Source organism: Molossus molossus, unplaced genomic scaffold (assembly GCF_014108415.1).
Source record: "Molossus molossus isolate mMolMol1 unplaced genomic scaffold, mMolMol1.p scaffold_m16_p_22, whole genome shotgun sequence".
Taxonomy (NCBI): domain Eukaryota; kingdom Metazoa; phylum Chordata; class Mammalia; order Chiroptera; family Molossidae; genus Molossus; species Molossus molossus.
The window spans coordinates 3338224-3357664 of record NW_023425358.1 but is presented as its reverse complement, the minus strand read 5'-3'; the positions used below and the strand labels follow the sequence as shown (position 1 = coordinate 3357664).

The 19441-nt window shown below is 45.6% G+C and overlaps 2 protein-coding genes and 2 non-coding genes across 4 annotated transcripts in view; all 4 read left to right on the top strand.

Moving 5' to 3' along the window:
* LOC118640416 (CXADR like membrane protein) overlaps positions 1–1151 on the top strand; it is a 98841-nt gene extending 97690 nt beyond the window's left edge. Inside the window, exon 7 of the mRNA XM_036277317.1 lies at positions 529–1151. Coding sequence (XP_036133210.1) covers positions 529–829 — 301 coding nt within the window. The 3' untranslated portion in view covers positions 830–1151. The remainder of the gene's footprint in view (positions 1–528) is intronic.
* A 5083-nt stretch (positions 1152–6234) lies between these two features.
* HSPA8 (heat shock protein family A (Hsp70) member 8) lies at positions 6235–10815 on the top strand. The gene is made up of 9 exons (XM_036276703.1): positions 6235–6351; positions 7019–7228; positions 7585–7790; positions 8034–8186; positions 8305–8860; positions 9078–9280; positions 9492–9690; positions 9864–10090; positions 10396–10815. Exons 2-9 carry the CDS (start codon positions 7024–7026, stop codon positions 10579–10581), a joined length of 1935 nt encoding a protein of 644 aa, XP_036132596.1. The 5' UTR covers positions 6235–6351; positions 7019–7023; the 3' UTR covers positions 10582–10815.
* On the top strand, positions 8925–9011 carry LOC118640436. Its single transcript, XR_004961360.1, has one exon. It is a non-coding gene; the product is annotated as a small nucleolar RNA SNORD14 (small nucleolar RNA).
* LOC118640435 lies at positions 9325–9410 on the top strand. Its single transcript, XR_004961359.1, has one exon. It is a non-coding gene; the product is annotated as a small nucleolar RNA SNORD14 (small nucleolar RNA).
* Positions 10816–19441: the final 8626 nt, after the last annotated feature.

Here is a 19441-nt window from a genome sequence, read left to right as displayed (position 1 = left end):
CCATAGTGACCAGCCGACACAGGTATCCCTTTCTCTTAACCAGGAATCTGTTCGAAGGATGATTCTGGTAGGTAAGGAGTCCCATCCCAGGACCAAGTCCTGGCTTACCTTGACTTTATAGTGAAACCATGTATCCTCAACAGAGATGTGAGAAAGAACTTCACATCACTTCTGATTCACTTCTCCTTAGAAAGGGCATCAGGCATAACCTCTGGGCTACAAAAGGGTTTCCATAGACAACCCCCAAATCAAGGGGAGTGTAGTCTAGACCATCTCAAAGGTGAGTGGATACTCTCCCAGATAAGAGGTGATCTCTGAGCTAACAAAGGTTACATTTGCCTAAGCCAAACATTAAGCCTCAGAAAATGGGGATGTCCCTATTTCCCTAAATGACTGCCTTCCAATAGTGTTACAAATTGTTTACGGGCTTGAAGAATTTATTAGGAAACCTCAGAAGGAAGCAACCATAAAGAAAATGATCACAGTCTCGCTAGCATTACATTTTATCGTTGCTGTTTTTCTCTGCAGAGAAGATGCTGAAGCCCCGAAAGCCCGCCTTGTGAAACCCGGTTCCTCTTCCTCAGGCTCTCAGAGCTCACATTCTGGCTCCTCCTCCACTCGCTCCACAGCGAACAGTGCCTCACGCAGCCAACGGACACTGTCCACCGAAGCAGCACCCCAGCCAGGGCTGGCCACCCGTGTGCACAGCCTAATGGGGCCAGAGGCAAGACGTTCTGAACCAAAGAAAGTCCACCATGCTACCTTGAACAAAGCAGAAACCACACCCAGCATGATCCCCAGCCAGAGCCAACCCTTCCAAACTGTCTAAATTACAGTGGACTTTGACTCCTCCCGTGCTTTCCTTGGAGTCAGAATCTTAGGACTTTTCTAGTCACTATAGTTCAGTCACCAGCCACACAATCCCCTCGAATCATGAGAGTTCACTTACGTAGCAGGGAGCACTGCATGGGACAGATTCAAGTGAGCACTCTCCTTATGACACCAAACAAGAAAAAGGATGTAAGCTGATCATCTCCAAAAAGGTTTCAGACAAGAGGGGGGAAGTAGAGGTCTAAATCTGTGTATTTGTTAACCAGGACCTGTGGTGAGAAAGGCTGAGGAAAGGGGACATGAACCCACGTAAAACTTCTCACCTGAGATGTTTGTATCAATACTTCAATTCACAATTGTCAAGAAGAAATGAGGTGTTTTTCATAAATCTTCTATGCCTTTCTGCAGACCTACTGGATTCTTGGTTATGCAGAGTCAAGCAGAAACCACAGCCTTATATTACCCCCTTCTGCACTATGTACTGGATTACTGCTTCTGAGAAACTCCAAAAAGGGAATCATCTTTTATTCTGTCTTGACCTCATCTACCGTAAAATTTGGATATTAATTTCAAGAGGAAATGAAGTAATGGGAGATGGAGAAGAATAATTGAGTTTCTCCCACTCTCTCCAGCACTAATTTTCCTCTGCTTATACTGAACCATAAGAGAACTAAAAAGGAGTTCAAAATGTGTGACAAGGGACTGTGAACACATCTTTCATCTAATGATGTTCAGTGGGTTACTGACAAATATCAGAAATGTATACTGAAAAACGGTGGGTTTTTCCTCAAATCAGATGTCTCTAAGGACGTCCCTGCTGGATCTCTCCAGAGCAAGAAAACATTCACTACATGTCATTTAACAAGGTCCTTAGAAAGAACTCTTACAGCAAAAATGAGATCTTTTACAAGCTGAAAGATCATCTGACATACCATTATAGTTTTTCTGAGAACATACAAAACCAGACTTTCAAGACTGACTAGACTAGAAAGGGAGATGAGATCAATTTTCTTAATGTCACAGAACAGTTTAAGGAAGTTTAGAATTGTACCAAACTTGGAGCATTCTCTATTTGTTTCATTTTAGGAAAAGGATGTGAAACTGGGAGTTTTGATGATTCTAGGCCTTAAATTACAAGAAAGATCAGGGATTGCCAACATTTCCTAATGACATTGCAAATATGGCAAAATCATTCCTGCCTGAGAAGCTGAGACAGAGAGAAGTTCAGTATTTTACCAGTTTAGCCTCTAAGAAATCTAGCTCTGAGCTACAAGGAAATGGAATTAACATTAAGGGAAGAGATAGTAGGGATATGCAGTGAGTGGCAGGAGAGGTCTGGGTTAATGCCTGTTAACATTTTGTCAGCATCTTGGAAAGAATGAGCAGAAATGAATCATCAGGATAGCTCTCAGAAGAGCTGATTCATGGTAGAGGAAAAAGGCCTAAGAAATTAAACAAAAACAAACAGCAGCCTCCAATAAAATAACTTGCCCTTCTAATAGTTTTGACTACTCTGCTACTCAAATTCATCCTATGCAGGAATTCAAAACCTGAAGTAGCCCTTTGACGCTAGTGCAAATGTCAACAGATCACTGGTAGAGCAAGAGATTTATTATTAAAGGGCAGCAGGCTAGAGAAAAGAAAAAGTAGCGCTGAATCCAAATCTTACGGTGAACGCACTGCTTCCAAACCAGATGCTCAAAGGGAAGAGGCTGACCTGGGATTGTGCCCCTGGTTCATTTCTATTTGATTCTCACAAGTGTCCTCACATGGTGCAAGTGCATTCCTTCTACAGCCCTTTATGAAATAGGGGTTTACCCTTGGGTTAGTTTTTATCTAGCTTTTCTACTCTAAAAAAAGTTAAGAAATAAGAGACACTGAGGAGGTAGTGTAAAGAATGTCTGGTGTTAGTTTAACTTAAAAGGGCTAGCAAATTTGGAATATTTCTTGTACTGACACTGCTTCACTATAAGATATAAAATCCCTTATTTTACTTTTTCATTCTGCTAGCAGTGGTATCCAGCAACATATCATTTCTGCTATCTAATATGAGAGCCCCATGCTCAGAGTACCTGAGCCAAATGACACTGTGGAGGCTGCAGCTCCACCATCACTAACAATGTTGCCGGATCATTATTTCCTACCTTTGAGCCTAAAGTTTCCTGCCCATGCCTTTGCAAGTATGAATCAGTCCCGTCTGCATGAAAAGGATATTTAGGTTATTTAAACATGTAGTTATCAGAGCCCTCGCCAGTTTGGCTCAGGGATTAGAGCACTGGCCCTTGGACCGAAGGGTCGTGGGTTCGATATCTAATCAAGGGCATGTACCTGGGTTGCAGGTTCAGTCCTTGGCCTCAGTCAGGGTTGTGCGGGAGGCAACCAATCGATGTGTCTCTCTCACATCAATGTCTCTCTCTTTCTCCCCCTTCCTCCCTTCCAGTCTATCTGAAAATCAATGCAAAAATATCCTTGGTTGAGATTAACAAAAACAAACAACAAAAAAAACCATAGTTATCAGAAGATGAAAACACCAGTTGAATGAACCAGATTCTTTTGGAAATCTAGTCACACTGGAAATCTACAAAGAAGTCACAAAACTGATCACTACCTAAAATCTGAGAAATCTAGGGCCTGAAGATTCTGAGAGATAAGGTGGTGAGGTCTTAGCAATGATAGTGCACTTCTGTTTGAGCCAGGCTTTTGGGTTCAGATATGACAGGCTCTGGGCTTAAGATAAAGTCTGAGCCACTATTGTTTTCAAACCACATTCCATTAATTTTGCAAGTCAAATAAATTTGATTCTTGAATATGAAACAAAGGATAAAATCACTAAACAGAAGAAAAACATGTTAGAAGATACAGACAGAATGATGTGAATGTTTAGAAAATAACCCTTTCAATAAAATATATAAACCAAACTTAAAATTGTAAAATAGTGAAGTTGATGCCTTTGTTGTTACACTGTATAAAAACAATTTCAGAATTGCTGTTGCAAAAAAAGACATAATTTTGCTTCCTTTCTGTTAATACTTCAGTCTTAATTTCTAAGTTGCCTTGTAATCAGAACTTGGATCACAAAAACCAAATATTTATAACAGATGCATCTGTATCAGCAATTTAAAAATAAATAAGTAAAGGTGATACTGTAGGAGAGGCTGAAGCTCATATAACCTGCACTGGAAATTTGTTTATTAGCTTTCTGCCAGCTGAAGAGCTGAAGAACTCAGACTGAACATGATCTATTATTTATTGATTTCAGTCACAAATATACCAAGTACGTTTTTCTCACAAGGCAAGATGCTAAGTAGTAGTGGAGATACCAAGTGATGATAGAGGTTCATGCTAGAGTTCCTGCCCTTAAGTACTTGATCAAAATAACAGTCTATTTACTAAGAACGAATTTTATGCAAGATAGAGTACCAACAGAAAAGTAAACGCTAAGGGATTCAAATAAATCTGAAGAAAACTTGGCAGACTTAAATGAGGTAATATGCACAAAGCATTGAGAACAGTGCTTGACACGTGACAGGCATTCAAACATGTTAATCACAACCCCTTTCCCTGGTCAGAAACCCTAGGCCTCAGACTCCTCCACAGCCACCCACACTTTAATTTTAAACACTGAATGTGTTTGAAACCCTGTGCATTTAGAGGTGGAGACAGGACATTAATCCTATCCTGAACTTTAAGTATGTACATTCTGAATCATTCCATTTCCTAAGAACACAGTCCAAGTCCTAGAACTAATTTTGAGAGTGACCAGAAACGGAGTTTTATCTGCTCTGCTTTCTGTAAGCACTGCTGTTCGGTGGATACTCCAAACCAGTAGCTTTGGGGCCCAAGTCTATTTTCCACTGGCTCAATGGTTGAAATGCTGTAGGTAGTACAGAGGTCAGTTACAAAAGCTGCAAAATATAGGGTGTAGTTCAGAGATTGTACTTAATAAACTGGGTGGGAAGAGGAGATTGCAGGTTCCAAAGAAAACCGAAAGGAGCTGCCAGAGCACATGTCTTCCTTTTTCCGAGTCTGAGTTACTACCGCGTTTCTAGAAGTCACCCTACAGTGTAACTAAGAAAAAGGACCCAAGACTCTGGCATCAGGGGGGCTAGGTTTGACTGTAGCTCGGCTAGTTGTTTATCCCCCACAAATAACATCTCTGAACCTCATTTTCCTCCTAACACAGGAGTGAATAATATTATCTCATAAATTGTTTTGATTAAATGAGGTAGTAAATGAGAGCATCACCTTGTCAAAGCAACATGAAAATTTAACTTCTTGGGAGGTGGGGACATGGGATTAAGCCAACATTCCCTCCACAAAACGCAAATGTGGGGAAAAAAGGACGTCTGATGTGTCCCCAGGCTTTCCGGGCTTGTCAAGGGCACGGTGCCCTCCGGCCTGAAGGGACCGGAAGGCATTCGGGCGCCCGGACGGGCCCAAGTGGCCGCCACTGCAGATGCTACAGGCCCTGCGGCGGGTGGGCCACGCGCAGGGCGCCTGCGCCGCACCCCGCGTTTGCTAACAGCCAGAGCAGGGAAGACACTGCCTCGCCGAACGAGAGGCTCCGAGTGGAACCCGAGGAGCGGGAACCGGGCTCCTAGCGCCCGGCGGCCCACGCGGGGAAAGCCCGCTGCCTTTCCCAAACGCCGAGGGGCCGGCCCGGCCGCCCAAGCTGTTCGGCGGGAGCTGGGGGTGGCGCGGGGCCCGGGCTCGGGGAGGCCAGGCCAGGCCAGGGCCGGCCCGCGGCGGGCTCCACACGTCCGGCCCCCCACACCCCGCAGGGGCTGCCAGCCCGCGGCGGCCTGGGTGCCCCTGTAGGGCCCCCGGGCAGCGCCCGAGGTCGGAACCGGCCGCGGGGCAGCCCTCGCCGAAGGCGCGCCAGCTACGGCCCGTGAGTCCGCGGGAGCGGGGAGGGCCCGGGTGGGGGAGGGCGCGACAGCCTCCGCAGCCATTTTGACCCAGTCAGCTGCCGGCTTCCCCGGGCTGCCCGCCCGCGGCCCTCCCTGCGAGCCCCGGCCTGTCCTTCCCGGTACCGCCCGTGCCAGTGCCGCCGCCATTGGTGGGTCCCACGTTCGCCCGCCCTCCTCCTCCCCCTCCCGCCGCCGCCGCCCGCGCTCTAGGGGCCGCATGCGCAGGAGCAGACGCGCCCTTCCCGGCCCCGGTGACTGAGGACTCCCGCGCGCGGGCTCCCCAGGCCCCACCCGCCCTTTCCCGGGGCCGTTCGGAGAGCGGGGGCGAGGATGAAAGTTCCAGAACGCTGCGGCGAGTGCGTCATCGCGGCGCAGTGGGGCGGGGCGGAGGGGCGAGGCCCGGGGCAGAGCCGGCTTCCTCATTGGTGCTTGCGGAGGCCGCCGCGCGCCCATTGGCCGCGAAGGCCTTGATGGGCAGCCGGCAGGGTGGGCCCCTTCTGGAAGGTTCTGAGGCAGGCTATAAGAGGCAGGGCGGCGGGCGGAAACCGGTCTCATTGAACACAGGGGCACTGTTCTGCTCGGTCGCCAGGAAGCGGTGCTTACACTCAAGGTAAGGCCTCTGCCCTTGGAGCCCTGGGTAGTTCGCCAGGGGGCCGTGCGGCCCGGCCCAGGCTGCACGGCGGCCCCCGTGGGCCGTGTGCGGGAAGCCATCTGCTTGGTCGCGGGGCTTGTGCCAGGCGGGAGGCAGCGCTGCGGACTGCAGTGGGTGGAGAAGCGGGCAGGCCGGGGCGCTGGCCGGGAGCTGGCAGCCGCCTGCCCGCCCGCTCGGAGGGGGAGGGGAGGGCAGGGCCGCACCCGCCTTCCGGCGCGGGGACTGGGGCGCCGCGCAGCTGTCCGCTGGCGCCCCGGGCCCTGCTCGGGGTTCCTCCGGGGCTCTGCACAGCGGCCGCCGCTGGCATGCGCCCAGGGTGGAGGAGGGGCTCCCGGGGGCACTGGGAGTTCAGGCCCTGCTGGCTTCCGGAGGGCGTGGGAGGGCACACGAGGCCGCCTGGGCTTTGAGGCCACGTGGTCCGGGGCGACCGGCCCTCCAGGCGGTGCTCCCCTAAGCCCGGGGCGGGCGCTGCCGCGTTTGGCACTGGCAACCCGGCTGCAGTGTTACCGGGTTACCGCCTGCGAGGGCCGTGTTCGAGGAGTTGCTGCGTGGTCAGGCCTGGGGGTCTGCCTTCACGGTTAACAAAGGAAACATTTGTAAATGCTTTAATTTTCGTTTTTTCTAGCAACCATGTCTAAGGGACCTGCAGTTGGCATTGATCTTGGCACCACCTACTCTTGTGTGGGTGTATTTCAGCACGGAAAAGTGGAAATAATTGCCAACGATCAGGGAAACCGAACCACCCCAAGTTATGTTGCCTTTACTGATACCGAACGATTGATCGGTGATGCTGCAAAGAATCAAGTTGCAATGAATCCTACCAACACAGTTTTTGGTAAGTCCCTGACTTAAAATCGTGGCATGAACTAAGCTAGGCTTGGAAGCATGTAGTTTGAAAAACTCAAGTTTAAATTGAAGTGTGGCAGCCAGGAATGCCCTTAAGAATTGGCAAAGTCACTTAAAAGTCTTAAACGAACTAGACTTTTGTAACTGCTTGGGCCAATAATTTGAGGTATCTTAGGATATAAGGAAAACTTGGATGAACTTGACTGGCCACACAGAAGTCGAAATCCTTTAATATGAACTTGTGATAAGTATCGGTCTTAGTATTTGAGTAATGGAGACCTAGGGTAATTGAAAAGATGTGTAAGGAAATAAAAGATTTGGATTTGCATTTGGTATCTTTTGCAGACGCCAAGCGCTTGATTGGACGTAGATTTGACGATGCCGTTGTCCAATCTGATATGAAACATTGGCCCTTCATGGTGGTGAATGATGCTGGCAGGCCCAAAGTCCAAGTAGAATACAAGGGAGAGACAAAAAGTTTCTATCCCGAAGAGGTGTCATCTATGGTTTTGACAAAGATGAAGGAAATCGCAGAAGCCTACCTTGGGAAGGTGAGTACAATGTGTTACAGAGAGAAGGCACAGTTGACTATTGCAACACTACATATTTACATCTCTTGATGAGTATGGTTAGGTTGGGTTTTAATTGACCAAAGTAGACAGAAGTATAGTTACCAGTAACTGACCTGTTTATATTTTCACCAGAATGTTTTCTGTAATTTGAGTGGATAGGACTACCAATGTGTTTATGAGCTGACTACAGTAGTTTGTCTTTAATTTTTTTTCTATTCTTAGACTGTTACCAATGCTGTTGTCACAGTACCTGCTTACTTCAATGACTCTCAGCGCCAGGCTACCAAAGATGCTGGAACTATTGCTGGTCTCAATGTACTTAGAATCATCAATGAGCCAACTGCTGCTGCTATTGCTTATGGCTTAGACAAAAAGGTGGGTATCATTTGTGATGCATAGCTGAATAACTTGAAGATTAAATTTGAGCCTCATTTAAAAAATTGGTTGAGCCATCAGAGATTTAGATAATACGTAATCTTTATTCTAACGGCAGGTTGGAGCTGAAAGGAACGTGCTGATCTTTGACTTGGGAGGTGGCACTTTCGATGTGTCAATTCTCACAATTGAAGATGGAATCTTTGAGGTCAAATCTACAGCTGGGGACACCCACTTGGGTGGAGAAGATTTTGACAACCGAATGGTCAACCATTTCATTGCAGAGTTCAAACGCAAACATAAGAAGGACATCAGTGAGAACAAGAGGGCTGTCCGCCGTCTTCGTACTGCCTGTGAACGTGCTAAGCGTACTCTATCTTCCAGTACCCAGGCCAGTATTGAGATTGATTCGCTCTATGAAGGAATCGACTTCTATACCTCTATCACCCGTGCCAGATTTGAAGAATTGAATGCTGACCTTTTCCGTGGCACCCTGGACCCTGTAGAGAAAGCCCTTCGGGATGCCAAGCTTGACAAGTCCCAGATCCATGATATTGTCCTGGTGGGTGGTTCTACCCGTATCCCCAAGATTCAGAAACTCCTGCAGGACTTCTTCAATGGAAAAGAGTTGAATAAGAGCATCAATCCAGATGAGGCTGTTGCTTATGGTGCAGGTAATACCTCTATCCTAGTTGAATAGTTCTAATGGGCAGTCTCTTAAGAGAGGCTCAAACTGACTCGCTGTGATGAGTGATTGTTAAACATTCGTAGTTTCCACCAAAAGCTTAGCTAATGATGGCCTAACTTCCTTGGATGTCTGAGCGATTCAAGATTTGTTAATGAGAAATGAGTTGTGTAGCACTTTTGTTTAAAGCTAACTATTTTATTCAGCGGTCCAGGCAGCCATCCTCTCTGGAGACAAATCGGAAAATGTTCAAGATTTGCTGCTGTTGGATGTCACTCCTCTTTCCCTTGGCATTGAGACTGCTGGTGGAGTCATGACTGTCCTCATCAAGCGCAATACTACTATTCCTACCAAGCAGACGCAGACCTTCACCACCTACTCTGACAATCAGCCTGGTGTGCTCATTCAGGTATGTTTCTCTTATTTTGACCTGACATTGGGGAAGATTAGGGCCCGCTATGATGATGGATTCCAAAACCATTCGTAGTTTCCACCAGAAGTCTCATGTTGGCCAACTCCTTCCTTGGATGTCTGAGCGGGTAGTCTTTCTTAATTGAGCTTATACTTAGAACTGGCACAGAAACCTTCTAATTTTCAAGTAATTTGTATTTTCTACTAAGGTTTATGAAGGTGAGCGTGCCATGACCAAGGATAACAACCTGCTTGGCAAGTTTGAACTCACAGGCATACCTCCTGCACCTCGTGGTGTTCCTCAGATTGAAGTCACTTTCGATATTGATGCTAATGGCATCCTCAATGTTTCTGCTGTGGATAAGAGTACAGGAAAAGAGAACAAGATTACCATCACTAATGACAAAGGTAAGTTAAAGCACAATTGTGTGTAAAATGCCATCTGGTCTTAGAGACATGCTTTGTGTCAGGTTGCATGTTCCAAATATTCCTGCCTTCCCTCCCTGAAGGCATTTAGCCAAGATGGGGGGGAAGGGGGAGTGTGGGTTTCAAACATAGGCATTGTCTAAATAACTCCACAGGTCGCCTGAGCAAGGAGGACATTGAGCGCATGGTCCACGAAGCTGAGGAGTACAAAGCTGAAGATGAGAAGCAGTGGAACAAAGTATCTTCCAAGAATTCACTTGAATCCTATGCATTCAACATGAAAGCAACTGTTGAAGATGAAAAGCTCAAGATCAATGATGAGGACAAACAGAAGATTCTTGACAAGTGCAATGAAATTATCAACTGGCTTGACAAGAATCAGGTTTGTAATTTTTTAAACTTGAGAGTGGATGGTGTAGGGCTTTAGTAAGTGCTTACTTAGAAAGGTGTACAAATATGTAGGGTCACAATGATGAATGGTCCAAACATTCGCGGTTTCCACCAGAATTCCAGTTGTGTTGGCAGCTTCCTTCCTTGGATGTCTGAGTGACCTAAGATTTCAAATATATCTTCTGTTACTGGGACAACTGCCTTCTGTGTCTATAGTGTCTTACCAGATTGCTTCAGGCATAAAGCTTCCTTTACTTGAATTTTGGTAGTAAAATATTTTTTTTATTCTCTTCTCAGACTGCAGAAAAGGAAGAATTTGAACATCAGCAGAAAGAATTGGAAAAAGTCTGCAACCCCATCATTACCAAGCTGTACCAGAGTGCAGGAGGCATGCCTGGAGGAATGCCCGGAGGCTTTCCCGGTGGTGGAGCCCCTCCCTCTGGTGGTGCTTCCTCTGGGCCCACTATTGAAGAGGTTGACTAAGCCAACTTTGAGCATAGATTTAGCATTGTTCCACAAAATACCGAAGGACCCAAATTTGTAGCAAATCCAATGGCAGTTTTAAAAGTTGAGTTGCTGTATAGTAAATAACTGGGCATTCTTAATACTTGAATATGGACTATGTGCACAGGGAAGGAAAATAATGCACTTTATAAGCACTATTGTAAAGTGGAAAATGCGATGTCTTAAATAAAACTATTTAAAATTGGCACCATACAATAAAATCTGGCTCCATGTTTTACAAGGGCAGAATTAAGTTTCTGGGGTTGGATTTTTCTGTGGCCCCAAGTATTCACACAACAGAATCTAGGTTGTTCAATACAGATTGTAAATTCCTAAGGAAGGTTTTGAAAGAAAGGAAACGGGGACACTTTTAGTTTGGGCTTTTATAAGGCTTCTAAAGTAATATGTAGTGCTCACTATTGCCCCTGAAATTAAGTTTGAACTACAGCTGCCATAATTGCTTTTCAGGGTTGAGTCAATTCTTGGTGGAAAGGAAGTGTTAGAGAAAAGGTGGGGGGTGGGGGGGGGTGAATTCCACGTGGTGAATACAACTGGCTCAGTGAACAAATCCTGAAAGTTTTTTTAAATTGAGCTTAGAGGTGGAGGCTGATTGTGGACACAGTTCTGTTTACTAAGTCTGTTCTAACTACTGTGGGACAGCCTTTAGGTAAGTCATGCTTAGGAGCAAAGGCCTTAATGGTCCTTAGTTTACTGGGTTATATGTTAGCAAAGGATCAGGTTTTTGTGAAGCACTTTATCCTGATGAGCCTCCACTTCCTCAAGCCTGAACCAAGGTGACTGCTAAACATTTTCATGGCCTAGTGGTGCAGACTTGTCCCCGATGGTCAGTTTAGAAACTTAGTACCCAAACCTAACCTCTGCTTGAACCCTCCTTCCTCTTGTTCCCATGGTTCTTGAGTAAAACCCAACTAGTATCTTATAGACTATAATTTGGTTTCATAAGAACAGTTTCCAATAACCACAATTCTCACCATTAGCCTAGTTTAGTGAGCATAACCAAGGGGCTGCCATTCATTAAACAGCTGCAATGTTTTATGTGTAAATTTTATCATGAGACAAATTGGAGAAAGAAATGGCAGTGTTTCCTTTATGTGGATGGGTGAAAACACATTGCTGGGCTTGTGCAGTAGAAAATAACGGGTTTGGAAGGAGGATGGGAATTAATTTTGTTAATTTTCAGTTAATTGAAAAAGTTTGCAGATAAGGACACTTGTTCAGAGACCTTGAGTAACCTCAATTACACACTGGGGGAGGGGATCCAGGCATTCAAATTGTGGTAAACTTGGCTCCAAACCTGTAGTTTTGCTCCTACGTGGTAGAGTATGAATTAGGAAGTGCCAGCTCCTCTCAACACAGCTTTACTCCAAAACCTGTCTTGTTACCTGGGATTCATGCTTTTTGGGGGAGGAAAAAAATTAGTGCACACCTGCAGTTAGGTACTGAATTTGGTCCCAATACTCATCTTAAGTTTGAGTTCACTTTTATATGTGTCTTCAGTACTTCGGGTACTCAGTTGCGAATCTATCCTTGCAAGTAGAAGCCTAAGCAGTCAGGATTTGAGAAGCACCAGTGATTCAAATCAACTTGTGTTTTTAAAAGGGTTTCTGCTGGGGACTGAACCGTGGTTGGGGGAGTAGACACAAAGCTAGTGAAGATATGTTCCTGCCTCATAAATGTCTACAGCGTAGCAGGAGACTGACACAACATAAATTGGGGACAATTACAAAGTGACGTTAGAACACAAAATAACCTAGTCATTGTGGAAAACCTTGGAAAAAGTATTACAAGTTGTTTATCGGAGAAGCGTAGCAGTGGTTCTCAACCTTCCTAATGCTGGGGACCTTTAATACAGTTCCTCATGTTGTGACCCCCAACCATAAAGTTACTTTTGTTGCTACTTCATAAATCTGATTTTGCTACAGTTATGTCTTAGGTGACCCCTGTGGAAGGGTTGTTCGACCCCCAAGGGGTCACAACCCACAGGTTGAGAACTGCTGGCTTAAAGGGAGATGCCGCAAAGGTGGCCATAGGAACACCAGGCTCCACCCCTTTCCATTCAGTTTAGTGTCAGCAAATGGCTTCCCTTACTTGGCTCTAACAACCTTACATGGGATGCCTAGCTCTGCATGCAGAAATCTATGTAGGGCACGGGAACAGTTTTACTTTGGTGTGAATTCTTGTGGCTGTGAGAGGGAATGCTGTGGCCTAGATGGCTGGTTCTGAAATGTGCACAGGCACTACTGGGTTGGGAAGAGAGCAAAAAATTCATTTCCTCATCCTCCATGTCCATATATCCAGCTTTAAGTTTCTGCTGAATTTATTTAGCAATAACAGGGTTGTCTTTTAAAATGTGTTTTTAGTACCATAGCTTATTTTACCCAACAGTAATTATTACACTTTTAAACTATTAAGGAAATAACATCTTTAAAGCCACAGCAATACTGTTACTACTAACAGTATTACTGTACTATTTGTGTACTTAGAATGTAAAGAACTAAATTAGATAATGCCTTCAAACAATCCTTTTCTCAAACCATATTTATTCGAGTACCTAAAATGTTCTAGGACCTGTGCTTTCATAGTAAAAAGTAATCGGGGTTTTGTTAACGTGGATAGTGACTAGTGAGGTATAAATAGGAAAGTGAGAATTTTCTTTTCTTTGGTCTGTGGTGTATGTAAGGACATTGTCCACTAGATGGCAGTAGCTATTTATAAAACAATACCAGGGCAGGTGGGGGAAGTTGCTGGACCATTTTTTTCCCACAAAGGTTTGTGCCTTTTTTTTTTTTCAAACCTACCTTTATTGTTGAATGTATTATGGATGTCCCTACTTTTTCCCCCCTTGACCCTTTCTTCCGTATCCCACCTCCCTCCTGCTTTCCCCACACTATTGTCTGTGTCCATTGGTTATACACATAAGTTCTTTGGTTTCTCTTCCCGCCCACTTTCCCCCTTTCCTTTGAGGTTCATCAGTCTAACAACCAATTTGTACTTCCTAATCTCTTCATCTTTTTCGCCCAACTCCCCTCCCATCTGTCAACCAACAAAAAGAAAAAGTTCTCTATATCTATGAGTCTGTTTCTGTTCTGCTTGCTCATTTTGTTTGTAGATTCAATTGTTGATAGATATGTATTATTGTCATTTTATTCATATTTTTTTATCTTCTTTTCAAGACCCGTTAACATTTAATATAATACTGGTTTGGTGGCGATGAACTCCTTTAGCTTTTTCTTGTCTGGGAAACTTTTTATATGGCCATCGATTCTAAAGGATAGCTTTGCAAGATAGAGTAATCTTGGTTGTAGGTACTTGCTTTTCATCATTTTAAATAGTTCCTGCCACTCTGTCCTGGCCTGCAAAAGTTTTTTTTGAGAAATTGACTGATAGCTTTATGGGAGCTCCGTTGTAGGTAACTTAACTGCTTTTCTCTCGCTACTTTTAAGATTCTTTCTTTGTCTTTACCTTTAGCATATTGATGATGATGATGTGTCTTGGTGTGGGACTCTTTGGGTTCATCTTGTTTGGGACTCTCTCAGCTTTCTGGACTTGTATGTCTGTTTCTTTCACTAAGTTAGAGAAGTTTTCTGTTCTTTTTTTTATCCTCACCTGAGGATATTTTTCCATTTTTTGTACAGATAGACTGGGAGGGAGAGAGAGGGAGAGAGAGAAACATCGACGTGAAGGGACACATTGAGTGGCTGCCACCCGCACAACCAACCAGGGCCGGGGACAAACTGCAACCGAAGCACATGCCCTTAGCGGGAACCGAACCCAGGTCTCTCCGGACCGCAGGCCGACGCTCTAACCGCTGAGCCAAACTGGCCAGGGCGAAGTTTTCTGTTCTTATTTTTTCAAATAGGTTTTTAATTTCTTGCCCTCTCTCTTCTCCTTCTGGTACTCCCATGATGCAAATGTTGGTTCACTTGAAGTTGTCTCACAGGCTCCTTATACAATATCCTCAATTTTTTTTTTTTTTTTATTCTTTTCTTTTTACTGTTCTCATTGGGTGTTTTTTGCTTCCATATATTCTAAGTTGATAATTTGCTTCTTGGCTTCACCTACTCTACTATTGATTCCCTGTAAATTATTCTTCATTTCAGTTAGTGCATCCTTTGTTTCTGACTGGACCTTTATTATGCTCTTGAGGCCCTCACTAAGTTCATTAAGCATCCTTCTAAGCAGTGTTTTGAACTCTGCATCTGTTGGATTGCTTTTCTCCATTTCATGTAGTTCTTTCCTAGAGTTTTGTTCTGTTCTTTCAGGAGACATGTTTCTTTGTCTCCTCATTTTGTCTGCCTCCCTGTGTTTGTTTCTATGAATTAGGTAGAGTTGCTGTGTCTCCTAGGCTTCGTAGGGTGGCCTGCTGTAGTAGGTGTCCTGTAGGGTCCAGTGGCATAGCCTCCCTGGTCACCCAGCTGGGCCCTTGAGGTGCAACCCCTCACATGGACTTCGCACCCTTCTGCTGTAATTGAGTCTTGATTGCTGTCAGCACATCAATGGGAGGGATTTACTCAGGCTGATCAACTGCAAGGACTGGCTGTGCCCACTGACCACTGACCTCTGACTACCTTGGATGATCAGCTGTGCAGGAGCCTGTGCCCACTGACCACTGACCTCTGACTACCTTGGATGATCAGCTGTGAGGAGCCTGTGCCCACTGACCACTGACCTCTGACTACCTTGGATGATCAGCTGTGCAGGAGCCCACCACACAGAGCAAAACTTACTTCATCAGGGCTCTGGTACCCACTGAGCCCACTCCCTGAGTGTGTCACTTTTGCAGGTAGTTGGGTGGTGGGACTTCGACATGGTCTGAAGCTGTCCACTGGGTGTGCTGGCTCTGGGGCAAGGTCAGCCTCTGCCTGTGTTATATTCGGGGCCACCAGGCATAAGCTACATAGTGATCTGCAGATGGCTGCTTCTTGTGCTGGGCTTGGGGGTGCCCAGGCGAAGCCAAGCTGTGAACCAAGGCTGGCTGCTTCTAGTGCTGCGTCTGGGGCCAATTAGCGAGAGGTATAGGCTCACTGAGACCAGATGCTGCTTGTTTGAGAGAGTTTAGGAAAATCTGAAGTGGGAGCCAAAACAGGCCAATCCTATGGTAAAGCCACTGAAAACAGCTTGGGTGGGCCAGAAGTTGGGTGTGGCAGGGCCTCAGGGAATCACCAGGATGGGACAAACTGTGAGCCTGATTGCTGGAGTCCCAGATATTGACCTTCTGGTGGCCTGTAGGGGAAGGGCTCACCAAAGGAACAACAGCCTCCACCAGCACGTCTGTCCAGGAGAAATCTACTTCTCCAGTCCTTGCCCAGTGCCAAACAGCTCAGTTCTTCTCTTATGTCTCTGGTGCCTTTCAAGCTGCCTTCCCTCGTGCTGGAGACCAGAGAGAGCAGGTCTGAGTAAGTCTGTGCACAGGCCCTTCAAGAGGAGCTGCCTGGGGCTCCCGCAGCCTCAGCCTCCCTCAGCCTCAGTTCTCGTTGGTTTTACAGCCAGAAGTATTGGGGATTTTCTTCCTGGCACTGGAACCCTGAGCTGGGGACCCCTCAACTCTCAGGGAGGACCTTCCCAGCCAAGGTATCTCTCCTGATTTTTTTTCTTAGCCTCACCTGAGGACATATTTGCATTTATATTCAGATAGGGTGGTAGGGAGAGAGGGGGAAGAGAGAGAAATGTCGATGTGAGAGAGACACATTGACTGGTTGCCACTCACACGACCTCAACCAGGGCTGGGGACAGACTGCAACCAAGGAACATGCCCTTAGTGGTAACCGCACCGGGGAGTCTCTGGTCCGTGGGCTGATGCTCTAACCACTGAGCGAACTGGCCAGGGCTCTCTCCTGATTTTTATCCGCCACACATGGGTGTGGGACCAGCCCGTCCACCTCCGCCCTCCTACCCGTTTCGATGTGGTCCCTTATTTAATCTCATGGTTGTAGGACTTCCCTTCAGCTCAACTTCAGGTGGTTCTGAAGGATGGTTGTGCTGTAGTTGTCATTTTGATGTGGTTGTGGGAGGAGGCGAGACTGCGTTTACCTACGCGCCATCTTGACCAAAAGTCGTTTTTTGTTTTGTTTTTTCAAATTTTTATTGAGTTGATTGGAGTGACATTGGTTAATAAAATTATATAGGTTTCAAGTGTACAATTCTGTAATACATCATCTGTATACGGGTGAGGCAAAAGTAGGTTTACAGTTGTTTGCATGGAAAATAAAATAATTCATAAACAATAATACAAGAATAAACTGTTTCAGGTGCTCACAACTGTAAACCTACTTTTGCCCACCCTGTATTGCATATGTGTTTACTACCCAACAAGTCTCCTTCCATCACCATTCACCCCTCGGTGTACCCTCTTCTACCTGCCCCCCCCCCAAGGTTTGTGCTTTTCGTTTCACACGTTACCTAACTGGAAGGATGACAACACTGAGGAAGGAAGTCAGTCCTAGATTCACACTCGCTGCTCAGGCATTCCCAGGTAAAGCGAGCGGTGCCCTGCTTGGGGGGTATGACCTTTATACCCAAACACATGGTGTGTGGGAGCAAGGGGATACAGGCAGTGCCTTGAGACATGAAAGGAAAAATGATAAAGCTCAGTGGGAAGAGAAAGTAATCTTTCCTGTGGCACTTTTGCTAGTTTAAGCCCTTGTGTTTTTCCCTCATCACTCTCGAGACCCATCACACTGTGTGAAGTGCTTGCATTCCCCCCAACTCAAACCCAAGAATATGCACAAACTCCTGCATCCCCAGTGCTTGGCACATTATGAGCACATAACATTAGTCAAACGAGTGAATAAAAATTGTGTCTATTCATTTGTTGGATTGGGAGCAGGCACCCAAGAATGTGTTCCCTTTGGGCTTTATGATGGTTCAGTATGGTCATGGCCCTTGGGGTGGTGACAAGGTGGCTGACTGACTGGACTCAAGCCCCCTGCAGATCTTTGCTACAGTAGCTTCTTGCAGATTTGGGGAGCCAACATAAGAGTTCCAGGAGATGGAGGGGAAATGGATCAAGCTTGTGCAGCACCAGCCAGATGAAAGTTGGCAATCACAACTGCCTAAATCTGTGACCTGAAGGACCACCCGATGTCTTTAGATCGCCCCCCAGACTTGGGCAGCATGTGGAGCGAGTGGGGCGGGCAGAGGCAGTGCAGTTGGGCTTTGCGTTAGGAGGACCATCCGGCAGGGCCTGGCTGGAGGAATGCGGTCTGGCCTCAGAAGCTAGGCCGCAGCTCAGAGCATCCACAGGCTGTCAGCCCCAGAGCCCTATGGAAAAGGCTGCAAAACTTCTTGACCTTGGTTTAAGCAAGGGTTTTTTTTTATTTTTAATTAAAAACATCTTTTTTTTATTTTTTATTTTAGTGAGAGAGGAAGGAAGAGGGAGAGAAAGAGAAACATCGGTGAGAGAGAACATTGATTAGGTGCCTCCTGCATGCCCCCCACTGGGGATTTGGCCCACAACCTGGGCATGTGCTCTGACCGGGAATTGAACCAGTGACCTCTTGGTGCCTGGGTCGACACTCAACCACTGAGCCATGCTGGCCAGCTTAGGCAAGGGTTTCTAAGGTAGGACACCAAAAGCACAATTAACAAAAGAAAATACAGATATATTGGACTTCATACAAAGTATACACTTCGTGCTTCAAAGGACACCATCAAGAAAGTAAAGAAAGAGAACTCACAGAATTGGAGAAAGTATTTGTAAGTCATGTATCTAAAAAAAGACTGGCATCCGGGATATATAATAAAGCAATCTGAGCCCCAGCTGGTGGTTTAGCTGGTCGGAGCACCATCCTGTACACCAGAAGGTGGCGAGCTTAATTCCCAGTTAGGATGTGGATTCGATCCCTGGTTGGGGCAAACTGAACGATGTTTCTTCCCCCACCCCTCTCTAAAAAGCAATAAAAAAAAATCCAGGTGAAGTTTTAAGAAAAAACACAAAAATAAACAAAAAAACCGATTTGATAATAAAAAACCCAATTTTAAAAATAGACAAAAGATTTGAATAGGTATTTCTCCAAATGAGATAAACAAATAGTTAATGAGCACGAAATGATGCTCAACATCATCAGCCATCAGTGAAATGCCACTCAGAAGTCGGTGAGCTAGAGCTTGTAGCTCACCATACCCACCAGGATGGCTACAATAAAAAAGACACAATCAGCTGGGCCAGAATGCGGAGAGCCTGGAACCTCACTCTGATGTGGGAACGGAAGATGGTATGGCCACTTTGGACAACAGTCTGGCAGGTCCTCAAAGAGTTAAACAGAGGTAGTGTATTTGACCCAGGCATTCACTCCTATCATGTACCCAGGAGAAATGAAAATGCACACCCACACAAACATTTGTACACAAGTGTTCATAGCAGTATCATTGTAACAACACAAATGCCCATCAACTGATGAATGGATAAATGAAACGTGGTATAGCCATACAGTGGAATATTTAGTCATAAAAAGGAATGAAGTACTGATACATGCTACAACATGGATGATCTTTGAAAACAAAAGTCTGCATATCATATGATTATACTTATATGAAATACCCAGAATAGACTATCTTTTGAGACAGAAAGTAGATTGGTGGTTGCCTAGGGTTGGGGGGAAGAAGGGCTGGGGAGAAATGCAGAGAGATTGCTAATGGGTGTGGGGTTTTGTTCTGGGATGATGAAATTGTTCTGAATTGAATGTGGTAATGGGTGCACAATTGTGACTATACCGAAAATACAGAATTGTGCACTCTAAATGGATGAATTTTGTGGTATGTGAATTATATTTCTCAATAAAGCAGTTGTTGTTTTTTAAGTTAAGAAAAGAAAATAAGA